We start from the raw sequence: 22620 nt of genomic DNA on the forward strand, positions 1-22620 counted from the left end.
GTAGGAGAGGCAGTAGGAAGTCGAGAAACAAGAATTTATTAGGAATAGGGTTTCCAGAGCAATGACGGTAATTGTAGGAAATAATGTTTTTCATGTTTAGTCCAAATGTGTAAATTACAAGCCCATTCATTTATCAAAATGACAAAGAGCTATAATTTTTGAATGACTTCCTGGCTTTAAACATCATCTTTTCTAATCTCTTATGTTAGTAGTGTTTTTACCGAATATTTTGGATTGTCTCACTGCCAGTGGTCACATGCACTTTCCTAACCCCTTTTCGCTGGGGGCTTGAAACATGTTGACCTTGAGCTATGGGAGGACTTATGGGCGTTGATGCAGATCAGACGATTTAGGATTCTGTGTGGCGTGCAGGACCTCTAGAATGACAGGGTGAGGGTCTCTGTGTATCTGCTTCTTCATAAACACAATGAAATTCTGGCAAAACATTGTCAAAATAATTATTTACAGAACTCTGAAAAATTAATCGAATGCTTGCAACAGTATGAGGAGGAATCGATTCAAGAAAAATGGTGGAACCTTGGGAGAAGAGTAGGATTTGTGCCTTTTCGCTCTGACCTGTTTTAATCTTCCTGTCTCAGGTTCTGTGGCAGTGCTGAAGCCAGCAGCCTTGCAGCCCCGGGTAGGCAGACTGGCTAAGAGCTGCTCACAAAGCTCCACTCCCAGGGCGCTGCCACAGTGCCACCTGTCTGGCAGCTCTCTGTTCACAGGGCACTGTTGTTCCCTGGGAGGCGGGAAACTTACTTCCAGAGTTGCCACATTATATTAGCTAAAATATTTAACTTTTCAACAAAAATTACAAGACAAACAAAGAAATAACAAAGTGTGCCCCATATGTAGGGAGGAAAAAGCAGTCAACAGCCAACGATGTCCTGAGGGATGCAAATGTTGATTCCTAGTAGACAAAGATTTTTAAATCAACTATTATAAATAGATCCAAAGAAATAAAGGAAACAATGTCTAATGAATTAAAAGAAGAGTTGACAACACAGAGCCAGCCCATTAGCAAAATTGAGAGACGTATTGGTTCAGGCATTTAAAGAAATCTCTGAACAATTATTAAATGGCCACTAAGTGAAATAGCAGAGACAGGTAGGTGCACACTATAGGACTACAGACTATAAAATTGAAGTATGACAACGATATCCTACCACATAGATAACATCAATAGAGATCACAGAAGGAGTGGACAGAGAAAAGGGGCAGAGAATATATGAAGAAAGAGTGGCCCCAAATGTCCCAGTTTGATGAAGAACATCATCTACTCATTCAAGAAGCTCAGTGAACTCCAAGTAGGAGAATAACAGGAATATAACCTTACAGTTAACACACTGAGTTCTATAAAAAGAAGGTACATTTCCTGACATGTGAAGTTTCATGGAGATGCTTCTTAATGTTGGAAGAACAAATTCTGTTTCTAAAGTTGATTACCAAGACAAAATAAAATATCATCACAGGTGTCCATAAGCAACCCTTAAATGAAAAGGAAATACAAATTCGAACGCTCAAAAATCAAGAATGTTTTGATTGATTTGTTTCTTTGTATTTATGCTATGGTCTCTCAATTTGCATTTTTTTTAAGGCCCATGCGCAGGACGCTGCATGAACACAAAATGGTATGGAAGATGCTGAAAACAATTCCAGATTTAACTTCCCAGCTAACTGACGAGGATCTAAAAGCACTCAGCAAGAGTGTCACTTCCGAAACCTGGGTGAAAGGCAGCACAGGTAACCGACTAATCTGGAGGGACATTTGGCAAGATAAAATACATGTCACTATCATTATAATAGTCAATTTCACTTGACATGTTAAAAATCCACTGCTTAGACATATTTCATTTCTAAGTTTATAAGTAGTGGAATGAATGACATTTCACGTTTTAGAACTTACGTTTTAAAGATGTACACTAGCGTTTGCACACGTCAGAGTCACCCAGAGGACTCGCTGAAACATTGCTGTGTTCAATACCTAGAGTTTCTGGTGTGATAGGTTTGGGGGTGGAGCTTAATTTTTATTTCCAGTAATATTCCAGGCAATGCTGCTCATCTGGGGACCATACTTTGAAAAGCGATCATCGATACACACATTGAATAACCATCTAGCATTGGTTTCCATTGTTAAGACAGAAAGTGGGCAAAGTGAATATTTGATGGTTCCATACTGATCAGATATTGGGGAAAAAAACCTCTCCAGACAGATTTTAGTTTCTTGATTGTAATTTCTTGTCCTTTTACCAAGGACATGTACTAGATACATTAATTTAATAGCGGTATTTTATATTTTAATTTTTTTATAGGGGAGCATACAAGTAAACACACTAGAGTCACACACACACCTAAACTAATAGAATGCAACATCATTTTTGGTATTTATCTAGTACCTGTTAGAAAGGAGGAACTAAGTTTATTTAATACATTCTTTGCATGAGGGATATTCCTTCTTTATTCCTCACAGTGATAAATGAAAGTAGATATTATTATGATTCTTCATAGACGAGGACTCTAAGACACAGAGTATTATGTGGCGTGTTTCTGATTAGAGTGGAATTTTAAACACACAGTAAGTAGCCTTAATGCCAAACCCATTCTCGGTCCATCATGCCACTGGTTCATCAGGATCATGGCATTTAAAATCTAATTGGAATTTTGGAAAACATGTGTCTATTGAAAAGATTTACATATTTCAAGAGATTTCCCCCAATGGCCCTCTCTCATAATTAGTTTCATTAAATTCGACATCAAACCCGGAAAATTAAATCCTAGGAGTTTTGCAGAGGATAAATGATTTTGAAAGAGAAGAAAGAACGAACATTCAACATTGCTTTTCCATTAGCTTGAGGATAGTAATTAAAATTTTTGTTTTATCACAAATCCCTGAAATTCGATTTATTGTAAAAAATATGAAAACAACCTGAATGCCCTTCACTAGGAGATGGAATACACGCGTGGCGACACAGTTGCTCCATGGATGGCATCCTAGTCAGTGGTTGAAGGGGATGAGGTAGATCTACATACACTGATGTGGAAGCTTATTAACGACAGCCAAATAAAAATAGAGCTGTAGAGGTATATAAAAATGCAACCATGTATATCGTATTTTCCTAAATGCCTGAAGTTATAGATACAGATATGTGTACCTATACACATGCACAAAAATGCATAGGCATAGCCCCAGAGGGGCAGTGGGAAAAGACGTATTTTTAAAATTGTTACCTTAGTGGAGGGTAGAGGAACCGAGGGGCAGTGAATGGGAACAGTGAACTCTGGTTTTAAAATTACCGTTAGAAGCAGATATTGTATTCTGATGGTATCTTGACAACCCAGGTGATTAAGTGTTAAACTACAAATTTTCATTCCTTGGCAAACATCAACTTTAATTGATCATTTATATATTAAGTAAGGCATTTCACATTTAATAACTCACATTTCAGTAACTTGCATTTAATATTAAACTCATACTTTCAAACACTTAAAAAAAATTAGCAGTCTCTGTGTTTACATTTACCTTGAGTCAAAAGCCTTCTCTTGAGTTTTTAAGGCATCTGATTCTGACAGCTCAGGTCTGTTTCACGCCCAAGGCAGTCAACTCATTAACTGTCTGGCCTTCATAAATGTTTTCGTTCATCCAACATAAAAACACAAGCCCTACGAGGTATCTTTCCTTCCCATTTCTTTATTTCCATATGCACCCCCTCCCTCTGCCATTCTTTAAAGTGCCCCCTGCAGCCCCTTGTCACCCAGCTGCTGACTTCCAGCGCGCTGCCGAGGCTGCGCTTCTCGCCTGCAATTCCAACAGCTGTTTGCACCTTCTGTTTCATTTCTGCCCATAGTCTTTGGAGCTTCGTTATTTGAGGCAGCTTCCTAGACTTACCATTGCTCACTCATTCTCCTTAAATGATGAAGTTTTAACAGGGAGAACAATAACAGTGTGATTTGAAGTACTGAGTAACACACATACATCTCTCCTGTTCAAGCCAATGTGGTATTAAATCCTGATTGCTACATTAGGATTACATATATTCTATAGTAGAGATAATATATGTAATATACTTTCCATATAGTAATCAATTGCTATGTGCTATGCAGGTATATAGTTTACTTTGTTCAAATGATCTCAAGAATGATCCCTTGGATCCCTTATTTCATGGCCTGGGCAGGGGACGTTGTGATTGGCAACCTAAAGCTCTCGTAAGCTGAAATCATGAGCTTGCTTGCGAATCCAATCGAGTGGCTAACCTAGAGTTAGAGTCACGATCAGAATTTTATTACTGTATTCCTTTATATTAACATTGAAATATTCCCATGAAATGATTGATGTAAGGGTTTTTTCTTTTATTATCTATTTCATCTGTGCTCTGTTTTCTTTACTTGAAGTCCATAAAGTTTTACAGTGTTATTTCTCTTCTCTTTCTTCTATTTTATTTCATTTTACTCCCAACTTTCATGAAGTTATATCTCAAAAACACCATAGCTTCTTATTTTAATAAAATTTAATATTTATTTTTAATACTGAGAATATTTTTATATTACTAAATTTTTAACATTTTCTTAACCTGCATAGACTTATTTCTCATTGTGGTTTAAATTTCATTTAACATATAATAAAGACATAGTAGCTAAATCTCATGAAAGAACATAGTGAGCATCTCTTCCATATATGTTAACGATAATTCAAATAATGCATTCGTACGATATAAGTAATCAGTTATTTAGTCTTGCCATAAACACCCTGGTTCCCTTAAAGGCAAATCTAGCTCTGAAGAATGCCTGTTGGCCCTAAAGGCGGGTCAGCTGAGGTGTTTCCTGTGATTTATGATGACCTGGAAGATGGCCAGAGTCTCTCAGTCTCTCTGCATTGTGAGAACCCAGTTCCTTTCTTGCCTTTTCCTATCTAAGAGGTGACTGTGAGGATTTGAGAAAATTAATGCGACAGCAACAACTCTTCAATCTCACGAAAATGCCAGAGATGCTTGCCATGATGTTTATTTTTCTCATTGTCATTTTGAATCTTAATTTCTAAACAGTGAAATTTGTAAGCAGGGTCGATATTTGAAATATTTAACACCTGATCAGACAGGTGTTCTCTAATTACAGCAAATGCCTGCCTGAACAGTCAGAATAGGTGCAATAGTAGATGACACCAGAAATAGAAACCCCACACGCATAAGTTCCTCCACTTCTGGTACTGGAATATTTTGAATTAATAAAGAAGCACTTTTCAAGTTGTCGAACATAATTCTGTTACTCAGTATCTAAAATCTAATAATTTTTTAAAAAACCTATTTGACTTTATTGGAAAAACAAACAGAATAGAACTCACATTTGTTCAACCCCTCTAGGCTAATTCCTGGGTTGAATATTTCAGAAGAGTTGGCAGTTTTGTCCAATAGCGAAGAGTTATTTTTAAAAAAATCTTTTTATATACTTTCGTCACGTGCAAAAATGCAACATGGTTTTGTGCTAAATGCTTAGGAAAGAAAAATGCATAGAACTGGTTCCCATTTCCTACAATAACATAAACACAATTCATTTATTTAACAAGCTTGTATTAAGTCTTCGCTATGTGCTAGTGACTGTCATTGGAACTTATTTTCTAGTATGGGATATAGGAAAGATAAAGAATGAAAATGTAATATAAATTCAGGAAATAAGTTTTATGAAACAATAAGAGTAAAAGAATTAGAGGGGCTGGAAATTGGAAGAGGAATTCCTTAAATGATTATAATAATAATATTCATATATTTTATATAATTTTTTTGATCTGCTTTTCTTAATAATTTATAAGTACTACTTTGCATAATATTTTTTAAACTCTAAATTGTATGGCGATTATCTTCATTTTATAGAAGAGGAACTTGGGGAACAGAGATAATAAGTAAACTAGACAAGGTAATATAGGCAGACTATTGAGATAATATATCTGTATAAATGTTATATAAATATGTGAAACAAGAATGGAAAAATGACACATAATTTAATATTTAAAAAGCAGTACGACTTTTGAAAGTAATGATGTCTTCAGTGTTTTGGACATTTTCTAGAGTGTTCATGGAGTTTAGCTACAAGTGATAACATGTTAAAACAAATAGCAGCAAAAATAAACAAACTAGACAAGCACTTTGAGAATGGGAGGATAAGGACCTCCACAGATCCATAGATGGATTGAAAAGTTTTTCAGAATTCTGGAAAAGACCCGTAATAATCCAAGGAGTGTTTATAGAACAAAAATGTCGGAGTCTTGGCGAGAATAGCGAGTTTTGTGGCATTTTTACTTGCCCTATTTCCTCCATACTATAACCCAGCCTTGCAACTGTTGTAGCTGTGAAAACCAGCAGCCTGACAGCCACTGGAGGCAGCAGTATAGGTTTGGATCTCTCTCCAAATTTCTTGCGCAATAGATTCATCATGATTTGACCTGTCTTCCAGGAGTAGGCCCATTCACCAAGCCTGTATAAAAAAAAAAAAAAAAAACTCAAATCAATAGCCTAACCTTCCACCTTAAGAAACTAAAAAAGAAGAGCCAATTAATCCCAAAACAAGCAGAGGGAATGAGATAAATATATTTTGAGCTTCAAAGAAATAATCAAGAAGGTGGAAATACAAACCTTGGAATGAGAGAAAATTTTGCAATTCCTACACCAGGTAAGGGTCTCATATTCAGATCATGAAAAACTCTTACAGGGCAATACCAAAAAGACAATTAACCCAACTGAGAAATGGGCAAACTATTTGAATAGATGCATTTCACAAGAAGACATATACAGATGGCCAATAGGCACATAAAAATGCTCAACATCATTAGTCATTAGAGAATTGTAAATTAACACCATGATGGCACACCGTTCCATACCCACGAGGGCAGTGTAAACGTAAAAGTGAGTGCCGTGGCGATGCAGAGAAGCTGGACTTCTCATGCTTTTCTGGGGTGGGGTCAGGGGAGGCGTGTAAAATAGAGATCAAATATTTAGTCCTACAAAGAAGCCCCCTTGTAAGACAGTTTGGCAGCTTCCCAAATGTTAAACACAAACTTACCACCGACCCAGCAGTTCTACCCCTAGGTGTAAACCGGAGAAGTGAAACATACATTCATTCAGAACTCAGGCACAAATGTTTACAGCACCTTTACTCACAATAGCCAAAACGTGGAAACAGCCCAGATTTCTGTCAGTGGATGAATAGATTTTTAAAAATGTGATATATTCTTACGATGGAATATTATTCGGCAGTAGAAAGGAATAAGATACTGATATGTGCTACAATCAGGGTGGATTTTGAAGATGTTATGCTAAATGAAAGAAGCTGGTCACAAAAGGCCACATATTTATGGTTTCTTAGTAGATCTTTTTCTAAAACCTTTTCTGAGATTTTTTTCCTTTGTTTTAATAGACCAAAATAGCTTTTGATAACTGGTTTAAAATGTTCAATTGTATGTAATTTGGAGTCAGGAAAAACACTTTTTTTGTGTGTTTGTAGGAGCTTCCATTTATTACATTTAGTTTTAGAGGCGAACATGGACACGGACAGTGGATTAGTGGTGACCAGAGGGAAGGAGGGAAGATAAAGGGACAAGAGTCAAGTATCTGGTGACGGAAGGAAAGTAACTATGGGTGGCGAACACACAATGCAGTACATATATGACATACTGTTGAATTGTACACTTGAAATTTATTAGATTTTGTTGATCAATGTCACCCTAATAATTTTTAATTAAAAAAGTAAAAAAATTAAAATAAAAGTATTTTTAGCTCTGCCACCTGCATATGTCTAGGCATAAATACTACGACTCAGGTGAGCTCTTCAGCTTTCAGAAGCATCTGTCCTCCCCCGGCCTCACCCCACCAGCAGGCCTGCCTGTGACTCACGTGCTCTTAATCTGAAGTATGGCCTAAGACGGTTAAGATGATTGGACATAATAGCCCCTCAATAAATATTTGATAAATGAATGCACTGTAACTAGTACAGCCTTAAATCTACAATACTGATCTAAAGTTTGTTCAAAACGAAATAATTCTTGTTGAATGGTAGTCTCCAATAGGTAGCCCATTCATTCTTTCAGAAAAAGTCGCATTTACCTTGCATCGTATTGGTAAACAGTTGCATAGCCAGAGGCTCTGCTTTTGATCTTCTCATATAGAAATGATTTTTAAGTCCTTAGAAATAATATGTTATGCCCTGTATTTTAATAATGTGCTTTGTGAAGTGTTTAGTTGTATTTACATTATTTTCTTTTTTGGGAACTGGGAGAAATATATTCAGTGATTTTGGGACTTCCAGGCAAGTCATTCTTTAATTCTTTTGTAGTTGCTAAATCAAGTAACTGATCACATTCCCCATTTTGTATTGCATGTTAGATAGCTTAGGGACTTTTTTATAAGCCTTTAAAAACTGATTTAAAATAAACGTGGTATTATTTTGATTAAAATTTTAAGCATTAAAACTTTTAAAAAGGCAAATGGAGCAAAAATGATCTCCTTACTCAATGCTATCTCCTTGTAAATATGCAGGATTTCATGGAATTTGTTTTATAATTTAATTTATTCTTGCCTTCATCTTTTTTTCTCACTCAATTTTCCTTCTATTCATAACTTTTAAAGCAATATTGTATGTATTTTTGTAAGTTCACTTATAACTGAGATTAACAAGATCTAGTCTAAATGAATGAACAGAATCTTTTATGGCAAACAAAGGCCTTGACCTTAATGTGTGTGTTATGAATATGAACAAGCGATTTTGAAATAAATTTTCTTATTGTGTTTTTTCTTAGTAGGAAAGATTAAGTAAAAAATATTAAGAAATAATATTTAAGGTTATTAAAATAATCACTAACAATTTGTAAAATTTTTAATTCTCCCTTTATGAAACCTTTACAAATATTTGGCAGGAAGCATCAATATTGAGAGGCTATTCCAATGTAAGGTCTGAGCCCAAAATAAGTTGAAATGAATTTTTCATCCCTTCCATTTAGCTCTATGATAATAATAATTTATTTGGTTTTTTAATCTTAAAATAAATACTCAATTTTACTTGTACTTTATCTTCTGCAAATTATACAAATTATAGAAATAACCTAAATAAAATTATTAGACATGTGACTTAAAATAACTACTCCTGGCATCTTAAGAAAGGAAAAATTGTCCATAAGAACAAAACCCCATCTACGAAGATACCTTAATATCAGATCAGAAGAGCTATGAAAAGGGCATTCATTGCTATTGTTATGTTATCTCTGGGACTATTTAGGCGTTATAAGGGGGGCTCCACAAATTAAATGGCCTGGCTCAAAATGTACGACTTCCTGGTGCTTCCCTAGGCTCCCACCTAATGGTCTGACAGGAAAAGAGGGGATCAAAGGGTTTTATCTCATTTTTCCAAAGACAGAATTCTAAGGAAAGAAAAGGGAGTTTCCCAAATGTTAGATAAAATTCTTTGGAGAGAAATACAGTAGAGGATCGTTAAAAGCTTTCATTCATTCAGGTATTTGCTACGTGCCTAAAGTCATTCGGGTGACGTGCTGTGGGCTGGAGATACTGAGAGCAAAGTCAGGGGTCCTTGTCCCGGAGGTTGCGTCGCTGAGACTGAGAAAGCAGAGCCTGTGAGTGAAATCCCTGTTAAAGGCTCCCAGGGAGGGCGTCAGTCAGGGCGGTGGGGCGCAGGCGCAGGTCGGGGAGGGCTCGTGGTACACAGGTCACACTCAAACTCAGTTTTATAGGCCAAATGAGAGTTAACCAGGTGGCAATGTGACTGTTTATCCAGGGCAGTTCTTGCAGACGTTGACATCGTTTAGAATGGAGGGATTCAACGGCAGGTTCTGTGGACCAGAGTGGGGGCGGGGAGCGGGGGGCGGGGCCTTCGCAACGAGCTCACCAGCGCATTTGCATCAGTCTCTCTTGGTGTTTGGCCTCGAACCTGTTGAAAAGTCACAATCAAAATGATTAATTAAACTTTCTATTATTAGCACTCTTAATTCATTTTGAATATCTCTTGTTCAACTAATACAAAAGCTATTTTAAGGTAACAAGGTCCTGAACTAGGAATTTTCTTCAAGTCCTATGAAAATGTTTCTTTTGGCTTTTCATGTCATGGAGGGCGGCTAGATAAATAATTGTAGAAAACTTACTCCTAACCACCTTGATTTTATCAAATTCCTTTACTTTTGCAAAATCTGGGAATAAAGATTTAATGCCATTTTGATTCATTTTAATGCCATTTTATATTCTTATAGTCAATTTTTTCTTTGTCGCTTGGAGTATTCTTTTTTTTTCTAAAAGTTACACAAAATAATTTTGTGTATTTTGAAAACGTGAGTAAGAAGCCTATACTATGTTTCTTCTCATTGCTTAGGAATTTCAAAAGCTTATACTTATCTTGAATATTAATAAATGCCTTTTTTGTCATAATTCATAAATTTAACACAGCTTCGTGATTTGTAAGTAATATTTCAATTGCTATTTGAGAGCTTAATTCTACTGCATTTTTTCTTTATACATTTTTTATGGTATTTATATCATTTGCCATATATTTGAGAGCTGATTTCCTATATTGTATGAATTCTGAGAATTCTCTGTTAATTGCTTGAGTGTTCATTTTTAATTCAATTTTATGCCATTTTTTCGTTTGAGAATTTTCTTTTTTCTCCCTTAGTATTTGTATGAAGATGTCACCCCGAAACTCATCACACTCTGCATATATTTCTAAAAATTTTTTTAAATTCTTTTATTTTCAAATCTCTACCAAACTAATTTTGATAGATTCATAAATCAACCAGCTACATTAATTTCAGGTTTAATGTTTGAACTGAACTTTGTAACAAAATGCTAAGAATTCTTTGGATTCCCTTTGAGATCCTTTATAAAATCTTTAAAATGATCATCAATGTTTATGTATATGTGTATATGTGTATATGTGTATATATATCCACACAAATACACATATACCATACTGTATGTATGTATGTGTGTGTGTGTGTGTGTGTGTATAAAATTTAATACTGCATGCACACTCCTGTGTGTGTATGTGTTTTTATGGGTTTGCACACATGTGTATATCCTTCAGATGTTGGAAATATATTTGAAGACATCCAGGAGCTAATGTGCTTTGTGACTTTTGATGTTACTTAATTATTCTGTGCCTTAATTTCTTCGTTTGAAAAACGGACTAAGGATAAATAACACTTTTGATGATTAAAGTATCAGTGATAGAGCACCTAGCACAGTGCATGGCAGATGACTGATGGTCAGTATGTGATAGCTGTTTTTCATGGCAAGTCTAGCATGTTTGGATAACAGGAATTACTATGTTTCAATTTTTGGAAATCTATAGAAAGGTTGTTTATTAATGAGCCATTTTTTTAGGAACAGTCTATCAACCTACTTATTAAGATTTAAGAGCAGTAACCTTATGGAGAAAAACTAGGGGAAGGTATCATTGCAGTTCTAATCAAGCACTATTATTTCGCTCAGCGATTAAGTGTCTTTTTTGATGAGTTTTATTTAAATTACACTCCATTTTCTTATGAACAACTGTAATATGAAATCTCTTTTCAGTCTTGTTTATGTTAAATAATGTTTATGCCATAAACATATATTTATAGGTCACATGTTGATTTTTTTTTATTTTTCAAAATTTTAAACTAACATATATTACTTTGAAATGGACTTTCTTTCCACTTAAAATGAAACATCTGTGTAGGTCACACGTGTAGTCTTACTTTACCATAACTGAAACCATATTACTACCAAATACATTTTGAGGGAAAGAGAAAGGGGAGGGATGGGTTGCAGAGAGAGGGAGAGAGAATGTTGATGCTGCACTGACTTACAAGGGCCAGCACAGTGCTGTAGCCTGACCCAGTGCTGTTTAAATACTGCTGCTGGCTCTCCGAGCTGGGGCGAGATGCTTCATTTCTCAGTGCCTTCAGTGTGCTCAGTTATAACATGGGGGCAGTCATAGTAGTTGATTTATAGAATAGCTAAGAGGATAGAAAAAGTTAATAAGTGTATTATGTTTGGAACAGTGTCTGGCTTAAGACACAGAAAGAGGTCGAAAAAGGTTTATCATCATCTTGTAGTTGCACATTTTTTCCTACAGTTTTCCCCACTATGTTTGCATCATATTCTGTTCTATTGATATAAGTGTAGCATGAGGACATTGCACCCCTAAACACTTCAGTGTTTACCTAGATTCAATATTTGTTTCCAGTCCTTTATTTTTTTTAAGGCAAAATTTATATACGGTAATGTGCATAGTATTTGTACCTTAAGTGTATTGTTCAATGAGTTTTGACAAATACTGTAACACAGGGGTCCCCAACCCTTGGGCTGTGTACTGTCAGGAACCGGGCTGCACAGCAGGAGGGGAGCGGCGGGCCAGCGAGCTTTATCGGTATCTGCAGCCACTCCCCATGCCAGCATCACCGCCTTAGCTCCGCCTCAGATCCTCAGGCGTTAGGTTCTCATAGGAGTGCCGGTCCCTGGCGCCACAAAGTTTGGGGACCGTGGCTGTAACCCAAACCCCTTCACTGTCACCCCAGAAGTTTCCCTCTGCTTCTTCCCCGCCCCTCTCTGGCCACCTGCCAGAGGCAGCTGCTCTTCTGTCTTCCTTTTTCTTTTTCTAATATAACTCAGCTATCAGAACTCTATGATGAAATGAAATAGTGTGTATTCTTTTGGTGAAAGCCTTTCAGTCAGCACAGTATTTCTGAGATTCATTCATGTCACTTGAATCAATGGTTCATTCATTTTATGGCTGAGTGATATTCCCATGTGTGTATATACAAGAGATTTTATGCATTTTCTTCTGCATGGACACCTGAGCCGTTTCTAGCTTTTAGCTATTCTGACAAAGCTGCTAGTAATATTTTTGTACATTTTTGTAATTGGTCGCAATCATTATTACTGTTATAAAATTTCACTGTCTTTTGCCTCTACAATGCACTTACTACAATGTAGTTCTCACACAGCTCACCCGATTGTTATTTAAAAGCAATATTCCTGCAGTGCCCTTGCCACATAGATTCGCTGTTTAGTGAGAAGTGATATTGCTACCCAGAAAGGAATCTGTTTTAAGCTTAGGCTTCAAAGCAAACACAACTCTTGCTTTAGAGAAGACTGAAAACCACTCTCCTGTAATCACTGTGCACAGATGGTGACCAAGAGAACCCCACTAATATGCCCTTAGTTTAGAGAAAAGCAGAGAAGGCAGGCAGTCAACATCTCTTAGGGCATAAAAAGAAACACAATTGTCCCTGAAAATCAATTTGTGAAGTTTTTGTTTATAGCAAGTTAATAACACTTCATTCATTTGCTCCGGCTCTGTCAAGAGTTGAGAAATGGAGAGACAGCACCCGGTTCCCAGGCCTGCCTCATTTAAGGGACCAGCTTCAGAAGACCTAGAGCTGCCTTAAGCAAGCAGCATTCCAGTGCTCACAAGTGAACAGGCCTGCCAGACCGGCAGGCACGGAGTTGAACTTGAGGAATTGGGATCACACGACAGATTGTGGAGAGTTACAGTGTGAGTGTGAGCGGGAGCAATGCGGGAGCAAACGCCCCTGCCGAGCTTTCAGTCGCCGTCCTCGCTGAGCTCTGCGGGTGACCGTCATCATCCCCAGAGCAAACATAAATGGAAATTGATAGTAGGTGGATGGTGTGACCAATGTAAAATAGGCAAAATGGCATTTTTGAGGGGAAGGTAAACATTTTAAAACTTCAAGGACTTTTCTGGTTCTACTTTTCCCATAATCTCTTAAATTTATATTTTGACGTGTTACCACGTTTCTTCCCTAGAATCCGATCAGTTGCATAGAGTGTTGATTACTATAACAGCCGTCAGGAAGGGATTCTATGAATGTGTAGACATATCTTTGTTGTTCTTGTTATTGAGTAAATTGTTTGTAAATGCCTCGGTGCTACAGCAAAGCTGCTATCATTGTATTAACTGAAAGGGACTGTGGAACGTGAAGTGAGTATAATGGTGTGATGTGAGTATAATGGCGTGTGGTCATCACGTCTTTATCTGAGAGCCTGGGATGTAAGTCTGGGATATAAGTGTATCTCTTTTGGTTTTATTTTGTTACAGTGGTTGGAAACGATGGATTTTATGTAATACTGAAAGGCCTGGCTCGACCTCAAACACAGGTGTATAAGAATCTGCTTGAAGAAAGTGAGTCGACAGCCACTTTTATACCTCAGAGTTTCCACAGCTTTGTTTTCAGTGACAACTTAGAAAATGTGGTACTTGCTGAGATGCACACGCCTCCGTGCGACCCCATGGTAAGATCCGAATCTGCGCTCCTCCATCAACAGCGGGGTGTCACTGAGGTAGAACTCTGTCGCTTCCAGACGTTTAACTCCAGCTGTCTCTCACTTCAGTGAGTCCAGAAATATCTAAGATAATATAGCTTTTAAAAATAAAAACTACACTATTAACATTGAACTTGGTATTTGTTTTAAAATTTAATGAGGGATGCCTTCGGCAACATGTGGCCCATTGGCAGGGGTCTGTGGTATATTTGACAGTGGAGACAAGCCCGTGTCATCGAATCACCAAACGAGGAAGGAGGGTAGTTAGAGATAAGGGACATGGAACAGGGGACTTGAAGGGATGAGAGGACAGATTATGAAAGGCCTTTTAAATCGTGTTAAGAATGTGTGCTTAGCCTGTTTATCTCAAGAGCAATGCCAGGGTTATCAAAGAGTTGATTCCATTACAATCAGAAAGTCTTACTTGAAGAAAATCCTTCATTTATAGGTAATATTTCAAGACTACCAGCTGGTCAAAAAATAAAAAGTTCAGTATCTTTCTGGATCTCTAGATATTCCAGGTGGGGTCAGATCTGCTTTGCCAAGAATCATGACTGAAAAAGCCAGGTTTAGATTGCGGGTGGTAAAGATGTTCAGAGTAGAAAAAGCCAACGGAACCAATTCGAGCGCAGTTATTTAGCACTATAGAACCACAGAAGACCGTGAATAGCCCCCAGGTCCAGCTGGTTATATGGCCACACCTTCTAGGTCTGAGTAAGTGCCGTCTCTAATGTTTGCGCAGTAACGAACCCGCCTAACGGCGCACTTCTCAGGCCGTATCCCCGCGGTTAAGGGGCCAGTGACTGGAGTTCGAACTCAGGAAGTGCGACGCCTCCAGCTTCGTTCTCTTCCGGCGTCATTTCGGCCGCTCAAGGTCTTCCGTGGTTCTGTGTTATTGTAGAATTGCTTTTCTGTTGTTGTAAAGAGTTCCACTGAGATTTCGATCGGGATTGCACTAAATCTATACATCACTTTTGGTAGTATGGACATTAAAAAAATTTTTTTATAAATTAATTTTGACACTTTGAGATATAATTGACATGATACTGTGTAAGTTTAAGATGCACAATGTGTTTATTGATACATTTATATATTGCAATACGATTGCCACATAGCATTAGCTAACACCTGTATCATATTGCATTTAATACCTGTATCAAAAGACATGATTATCATTTCTTTTTTTGTGGTAAGAACAATTAAGATTTAGTTTTTAGAAACTTTGAAGTTTCTAATATAGTATTGTTGATTTTAATCCCTGTCCTTGCGTGAGATCTCCAGGACTTATCTCCTAGGCGCAAGTTTGTGCTTTCAAACACTGTCTCCCATTTCTCTGTCCCCTCCCCGGGTAGCCACCACTGTACTATTTGTTTTTACTAGTTTGGCATTTAAAAATTCCACATATAAGTGAGATCATACAGTATTTGTCTTTCCCTGTCTGACTTATCTCACTTAGCATAATGTCCTTAAGGTCCATCCATGTTGTTGCAAATGGCAGGATTTCTTTCTTATGACTGAATAATATTCTATTGTGTATATGCACACACATGTATGTGTGTGTGTATATATATGTACATACACATGCCATATCTTCTTTCTTCATTCATCCATTGACAGACACTGAGGTTGTTTCCATATCTTGGCTATTGGGAATAATGCTACAAACAATGGGCGTGCAGATATCTCTTTGAGATTCTGTTTTCATTTTCTTTGAATATATACTCAGCATTGGAATTGCTGGATCGTATGATAGTTCTATTTTTAATTTGGGGGAAATTCTATGCCATTTTCCATACCGGCCGAATCAGTTTACATTCCCGCCAGCAGTATATAAGGGTTCCTTTTTCTCTACTTCCTCACAGACACTTACTCTATCTTGTCTTGTTGATAATAGCCGTTTTAACGGGTATGAAGTAATTTCTCATTGTGGCTTTGATTTGAATTAATCTGATAATTAGTGATGTTGAGCATCTTCTCATATACTGTTGGCCATTTCGATGTTTTCTTTGGAAAAGTGCCTGTTTAGGTCTTCTGCCCATTTTTTAATTGGATTTTTGTTGTTTGTGTTGCTGAGTTGCAAGAGTTCTTTATATAGTTTGGGTATTAACCTCTTATCTGACATATGGTTTGCAACTATTTTCTTCCATCATATGGGGTTTTTTGTTGTTGTTGATTGTTTCTTTTGCTGTGAAAACTGGAACTTTACTGAATTCATTGGTTATTTCTATTATTATGTGTGTCCTTGAATCTAATCTCTTATAGACAGCTTATCACAGCCTCTCTCTCTCTTTAAATACATTTAGCCACACTGTCTTTTTATTGGGGGAATTTAACCTATTTACATTGAAAGTAATTATTGATAAGTGAGGACTTAATATTGTCACTTTTTAATTGTTTGCTGTCTGCTTTGAAGTTGTCCTCTTCCTCTCTTGTTGTCTTCCTTTGTTATTGGATGATTTTTTTGGTTGTGATTTGTTTCCATTCTTTTCCTTTTGTGTATGTGTATATATATTGTAGGTTTTTCTTTGTGGTTACCTTGAGGCTTACATAAAATATCTTGTAGTTCTCTCTAAGTTGATAACAATTTAACTTCACTCACATGCAAAAATTGCATTTTTACTTTACTCCTCTTCAAGTACTTTTAGTCAGAGTTTACTTCTTTTTATATTGTGCACCCATAAACAGTTTTTTTTGTGGTTATAGTTATTCTTAGTATTTTTGTCTTTTCGGATTTGAAGGCATTTGCGTGCCACCATCACAGTGTTGCATTCTCCTGTATTTGACCATATATTTACCTTTACCAGAGAGAGTTATGTTTCCACATACTGTTCAGCGTGTTTTTGCTTCAATCTGAAGAAATCCCTTCAGCAGTTTTTCTAAGGTAGGTCTAGTTGTAATGAACTCCCTCAGTCTGTATTTGTTTGGGAAAGGCTTTAATCTCTTTTTTCATTTTTAAGGATAGTTTCGCCAGGTATATTAGCAGTTTTTCTTTTAGTACTTTGAATAAGTCATTTGACTCTGTCGTAGGCTGCAGGTTTCTACTTAGAAATTCACTGATAATCTTATGGGGGTTCCATTTACTGCGACAAATTACTTTTTTCTTACTGCTTTCGAAATTCTCTGTCTTTGACTTTTGATAATTTAATTGTAATATGTCTTGAGTTAGACCTCTTTACATTCAGCCTATTTGGATTCTTTGGGCTTCTTGAATCTTGATGTCTGTTTCCTTCTCCAGCTTGGGAAATTCGAGGTCATGATTTCTTTAAGGAAGCTTTTTGTCCCTTTCTCTCTCCCTCCTCTGGGTGAGGTGCGCGTGCAGTAGTGGTGCTGGGCGTGGAGTGTACATGCACAGGACCTGGGGTGCCGACCCTGGGGGGCGCACGTGGCTCCAGTCCTAGGAGGCATAGCAGCGTAGGCTCCGTCATCTCTGTTGGCCAAGACTGTGGCAGTCCTCAGTGGCGAGGGCTGCTGGTCCTGGTCCTGTTCCTGTGAAGGAGAACTCACAGTGCAGAGAATTCCTCTTGTCACTGGGTGGCACTGCCTGGGGAATGACCTGGGGCAGGTGGAACGCTTCTTCCTTTCTCTCTCTGACCAGTCTCAGTGTTGATGCTCCTGGGATGCTGCAGCTTCTTTATTGAATGCGAACACTCTTCTGTAGCTGTTGTAGTTCACTACTTTTAAATCGTTGTTTTTGTGAGGGCTGAGTGGGACTTCTTGGTCCTCCACATTGCTGATATCCGTGATGCAGTTTTGATTTATTGTCTTGACTAAGATGAAGGAGGGTGAGGGGAGGGCAATCTCAGAGGCTTCCACTTGGCTTTTCTCACTGACAGCTCGTACTCCCAAGGCCAAGAAACCATCTGGGGATCTACCAAGTATCCACCAAATCATGCATTTAAGGTATATGGAAATTGCCATGAATTAGATATAATGACTCAGTGGAGCTACTGTGAACCAGACCTGGGCCAAAACTCCTTTTTTTTTTATGCATTCTTCATATTTCCTCACTGTAACAGGTGGCCATGAAGACACTTTATGTACCCAGGTTTTAAAGTCACTACTCCAGCTTTCATGGCTGTGAACACAACCCTATCTGTAGCTATGCTATCCTTATAATTAAATACCGTGCCAACTCCTTTGCTTCTTCTGTCTCATAACCGTCAAAGAGGAGGTTTTTTTATGTTGCCATGGAAACCTTGAAATACATACCTCACCTTAAGTTGATGATTGATTTTCCTCAACCTTTCATTCTTTCTCCAGTGTATTGACATCCCCTAGCAACAGTCACTTTATTCTGTGTATCTTATAATTACTCACCCCCCAACATCACAAAGGTCTGAGATATTATGACTTTCAGTGCATTCTCTTCGGCCAACACCCCACCACTGTTCAACACCATGAGAAGTTTTATCAGTTGTACTGCTGCAGTGTGTCAGAGACCCTCAGTGCTACAGTGATGGGGTTTTCATTGCAAGCTGGCTGGCAGGCAGTTCACAGCTCTAAAGTTCTTTTTTTTTTTTCTTTGTACTTCTGATAGAATATTTGAAAAAGGATAGAAATAAAGACTGACAATTTTGTTAACTGTCAGCAACTGTAGAGCTTTTGCTGTCATTAAAGTCTGCTGAAGGACAATTATGTGACTTATTCACTAAATTTATCTTAGATTACCAAAAATGTAAATTATGTTTGCTGACATGGCGCCCTATAGAAAATTTGAGTTATATTTATAAAACGTGTTGCTCTTTTCCTAATTTTAGTAACTGGCCTTTCTGTGTGTTTATTTAATGGGACTTTTACAAGTAAAAATATTACTATTTCCAAATAGTTGTGCTCAGAAGAGTTTTTTTGGCTTTTCATAAATAACCAAAGGGATGGATATATATATATATATTTTTTTTCTCCATCTGTTTGCCTTCTTTGCCATTATTTGCTTTTTTATTGTGTTATATCAGAGAACCAAACTACAAAGAAGAAAAAAAAATATCTTCACTCTTCAATTTTACCCTCTAACAGTTTTGTTGACAAGTTGGCATCATCCGAGTAGAGTGAACATAAGGTGAAAACCGTACAGTCTGAGGATCAAATTCATTTTTCATGAGATAACTATGATGCTAACACAGAGCACAAACATTTGCTGAATTTACTTCCTGCTGCAGACATAAAGTGCACTAAAAACAATAGTGCAGTGCAGATGTATGGAAATCATTTTTGTTTTTGCCTTTTTTTGATATTGATTTATACATTAAAACAAAAAGCTTTTTTATTATAGAGCAGATATATGTCATAAGAGTAATAGTGTAGCGTAGCTTTTTGAAATCAGCTTTTTAAACAGACTTTCCTCATTTGGCCACTTACTAACTGTGCTGCACTGGACAACTTAAGACTTAATTGCTTCATATAAAAAATGGGAATAACAAAAGTACCTACCTCAGGAAATTTTGTGAAGATTACATGAGAAAATGTAACTGTGTTTCTGGCACAGGATATGAGTTTAACAAATAATAGTGAATTTTTTTATTACTACTGTTATTATTATTGTAATTGAATCAAATTAAGAATAAAAATATTAAGAACATGTCTACATACTGTCGGATGGTGAACTCTTCCCCAGCTTTGACCGTGGCTGGTCTCTGGAGTCAGGCAGCACCCTACGCAAGGCCCTAAGTCAAATCCCCTGGGAAGTCACTCCAGGCACGACACATGCAGCTGGGCCTCCTCCGTGGTGAGCGTACTCGCTGTGTCCAGAATCACTTCCCTTCCCTTCCCACACGAGAACCCCACTCGTGAGTGCCCACTGAGGAGCCATGGCCGTGGGGGAGAAGCCTCCACACGGCACGGGGACGCTCTGCTCCCACCCCTCCTCTTCCTTTCTCTGCTCGCATACCTGAGACCGGAACATGGAAGGTCCTGCCTCACTTCGCTGGTTAATTCATGAGACTCTCCTTACATCTCACTCATTGGTTAGGCTGTCAGGAAGCTTGGTCAGTTTTACGATTGGGATATCTTTCTCATCCATGATCTTGAAACTCAGCTTTGGATCTCGTTTTACATGGCTGTGTGTGTAACCATCATTGCTAATTAATGTGTGCTTTCTGAACACAGTTCAGTTTCGCCGTAACTATCTAGCCTCGTCACAATCTCCAAAATCTGTTTTCATTACATATCGAATCGAAGCATATTGTCTCTACCTTGTAGATACTTACATGCTTAACAGATTATGTAGGACACCCGTATGCATCCACATCAAGACGGAGCTGTCCTTCTTGATGTCCTTTAGAGAGAGAAGGTAGAGAACAAGAGAAATACTCTCTGCCATTCAAAATGATAGAGGCGAAGATAAAAGCACAGGACTCGGATGGCGGCACTTCTCAGCTTGAATCCTGCCCTGCTAGTTACTGCCGTTTGACCTTGGACGTGTTCCTGCATTTTCTGCACCTCTGTTTCTTTATCTGCAAGATTGGTTTAGTGGCAGTAAGAATACTAATAATATCTTCCTCAGAGTGCTGGTTTGAAGATTAAATAAGATGATTCATGGAAGTGCTTAACACTAAATAAGGGCTCAGAGATGTTCTGCTTTGATCATTACATATTAGTAATAGGTATGAGTGGCCAAGTAAACTTAGTAGGCAGCAGTTAATATTTGAGCTTAAAGGAAAGAGTAGTACCTTTTGGCAGGATGTAAAGAAGATAGATTGAAAAGATTAGATTTTAAATGGATAGACTGAACAGATTTGGGAAAACATTTTCTGTGGTTTTAAAGGGCTGTTACGAAAACTAAGTCAGAATTCACAGAATATTTTTGGTGTCAACGAATAAGTTATATTACTGGAATGATACATTCTTCTAAAGGAATATTTTGGAGATAGGGTTAAAAAAGAGGCAGGAGAGTACACAACCTCAAATTTAAGGTTTAAGGAATTTGTGCTTATTTGGACATCACTTGAAATCACAGATATTGACTTATATCCACATTAGCATTTAACACAACAATTTACATGTGGCACATTTTTGAAAGAATGACAATAGAAGCATCTAGCATGGTGCTTGGTACATGATGAAGAGCGAACAATTATATGATCACTGCTATGGTTCAGGAGTGATGATTATAAAGGCATTAAATCCACAGTGATTAAATTAGTTTGTGCCTGTCTAAATCAAATGGTCTCAGTCATGTGATTCAAGGACCAGTGCATAAAGAAAACAGTGATATTTATTTACAATCAGTTTGGCAACTATAACTGTACCATTTATACTCTTATTAAAATAGGTAAAGGCAATGGCTCTGTTTCCCATTGTAATTGTATAAATTGGGTAACCAGAGATAATAAGCACATGTGCATAATTTAATTGCTGGCTGCATAAATTTTATTGTTGATATTTAGATTAATTCCTACGTTTTGTGGGAATAAACACCCTCTCAAAGACATTCTTTACTAGCTTGTATCAATTCCAGCCAGCCAGTCAGTAACCAGCTATTTGAGTGGGGATTGGTGGTGGTGGGCCGTGGGGACCGGTGAAACCAACTTGCTGCCAGTATGTGTGTGTCCTTAATTTGGGATGAAACTATTTTAAGCAAACTAATCACTCAACCATTGCATCCCAATTTCTCAATCTCCCAACTACAAAATATTTCTAATCTGTGTTATCAGTGCAGATTGTATCTTTCTTAGCCTAGGGTAATTGAGCCATGAGGATCTTACTCATACTGCCCAGTACATTTCAGATTTTATCAGATATTTGGGTAAAATCTGGACAGACTTCAGAGGCATTGGTCCCAGTCCAGACTTCTACTGATCCCCTCCATGTCTTATCTCATTTATTCAGACTGTCTTGAATGGTTCTCTGATGCTGATCTTCCTGGACATCTATCCCAATCCCCAAAATCAAGGTGACTTCCGTGACATTGGGGAACATACTTTTTCAGTTGCCTAGTATAGTATTTCAGGAACTTTTAAGGTGTTCAATAAGAATAAATTAAATTAATTTCAGTTGAATTTAATTAGAGCCTTCAAAATATCAAAGATATCTGTGAAATGAGTTTTGATTCCATTAAATTGCAAATAATAGAGGATTTAATCCCTATCGATTTAGAGTTTCTGTTTTCATATGCTTAAGACATTTATTTTGTCTTAATTGATGTGTTTAAAATACATACAATTATTTTGTATTTATAATTGATACAAATTTTAGAATATTCAAAAGTTAAAAAAGTCACTTAGGAAATATTTTTGCTATAAAAATGGATTGGAACTTAACATTTAATTGTCTCTCCAGTTCTTTAAAAGTTTAATAGAAATATCTTGCG

The 22620-nt window shown here is 37.3% G+C and overlaps 1 protein-coding gene across 1 annotated transcript in view; it reads left to right on the forward strand.

The window, feature by feature from the left end:
• The window catches only part of CNBD1 (cyclic nucleotide binding domain containing 1), a 173359-nt gene that overhangs the window by 69414 nt on the left and 81325 nt on the right, over positions 1-22620 (forward strand). Inside the window, exons 5-6 of the mRNA XM_039841979.1 lie at positions 1601-1746; positions 14092-14285. Coding sequence (XP_039697913.1) covers positions 1601-1746; positions 14092-14285 — 340 coding nt within the window. The remainder of the gene's footprint in view (positions 1-1600; positions 1747-14091; positions 14286-22620) is intronic.

The sequence above is a fragment of the Pteropus medius genome, unplaced genomic scaffold (genome assembly GCF_902729225.1).
Source record: "Pteropus medius unplaced genomic scaffold, Ma_sr-lr_union100, whole genome shotgun sequence".
NCBI lineage: Eukaryota > Metazoa > Chordata > Mammalia > Chiroptera > Pteropodidae > Pteropus > Pteropus medius.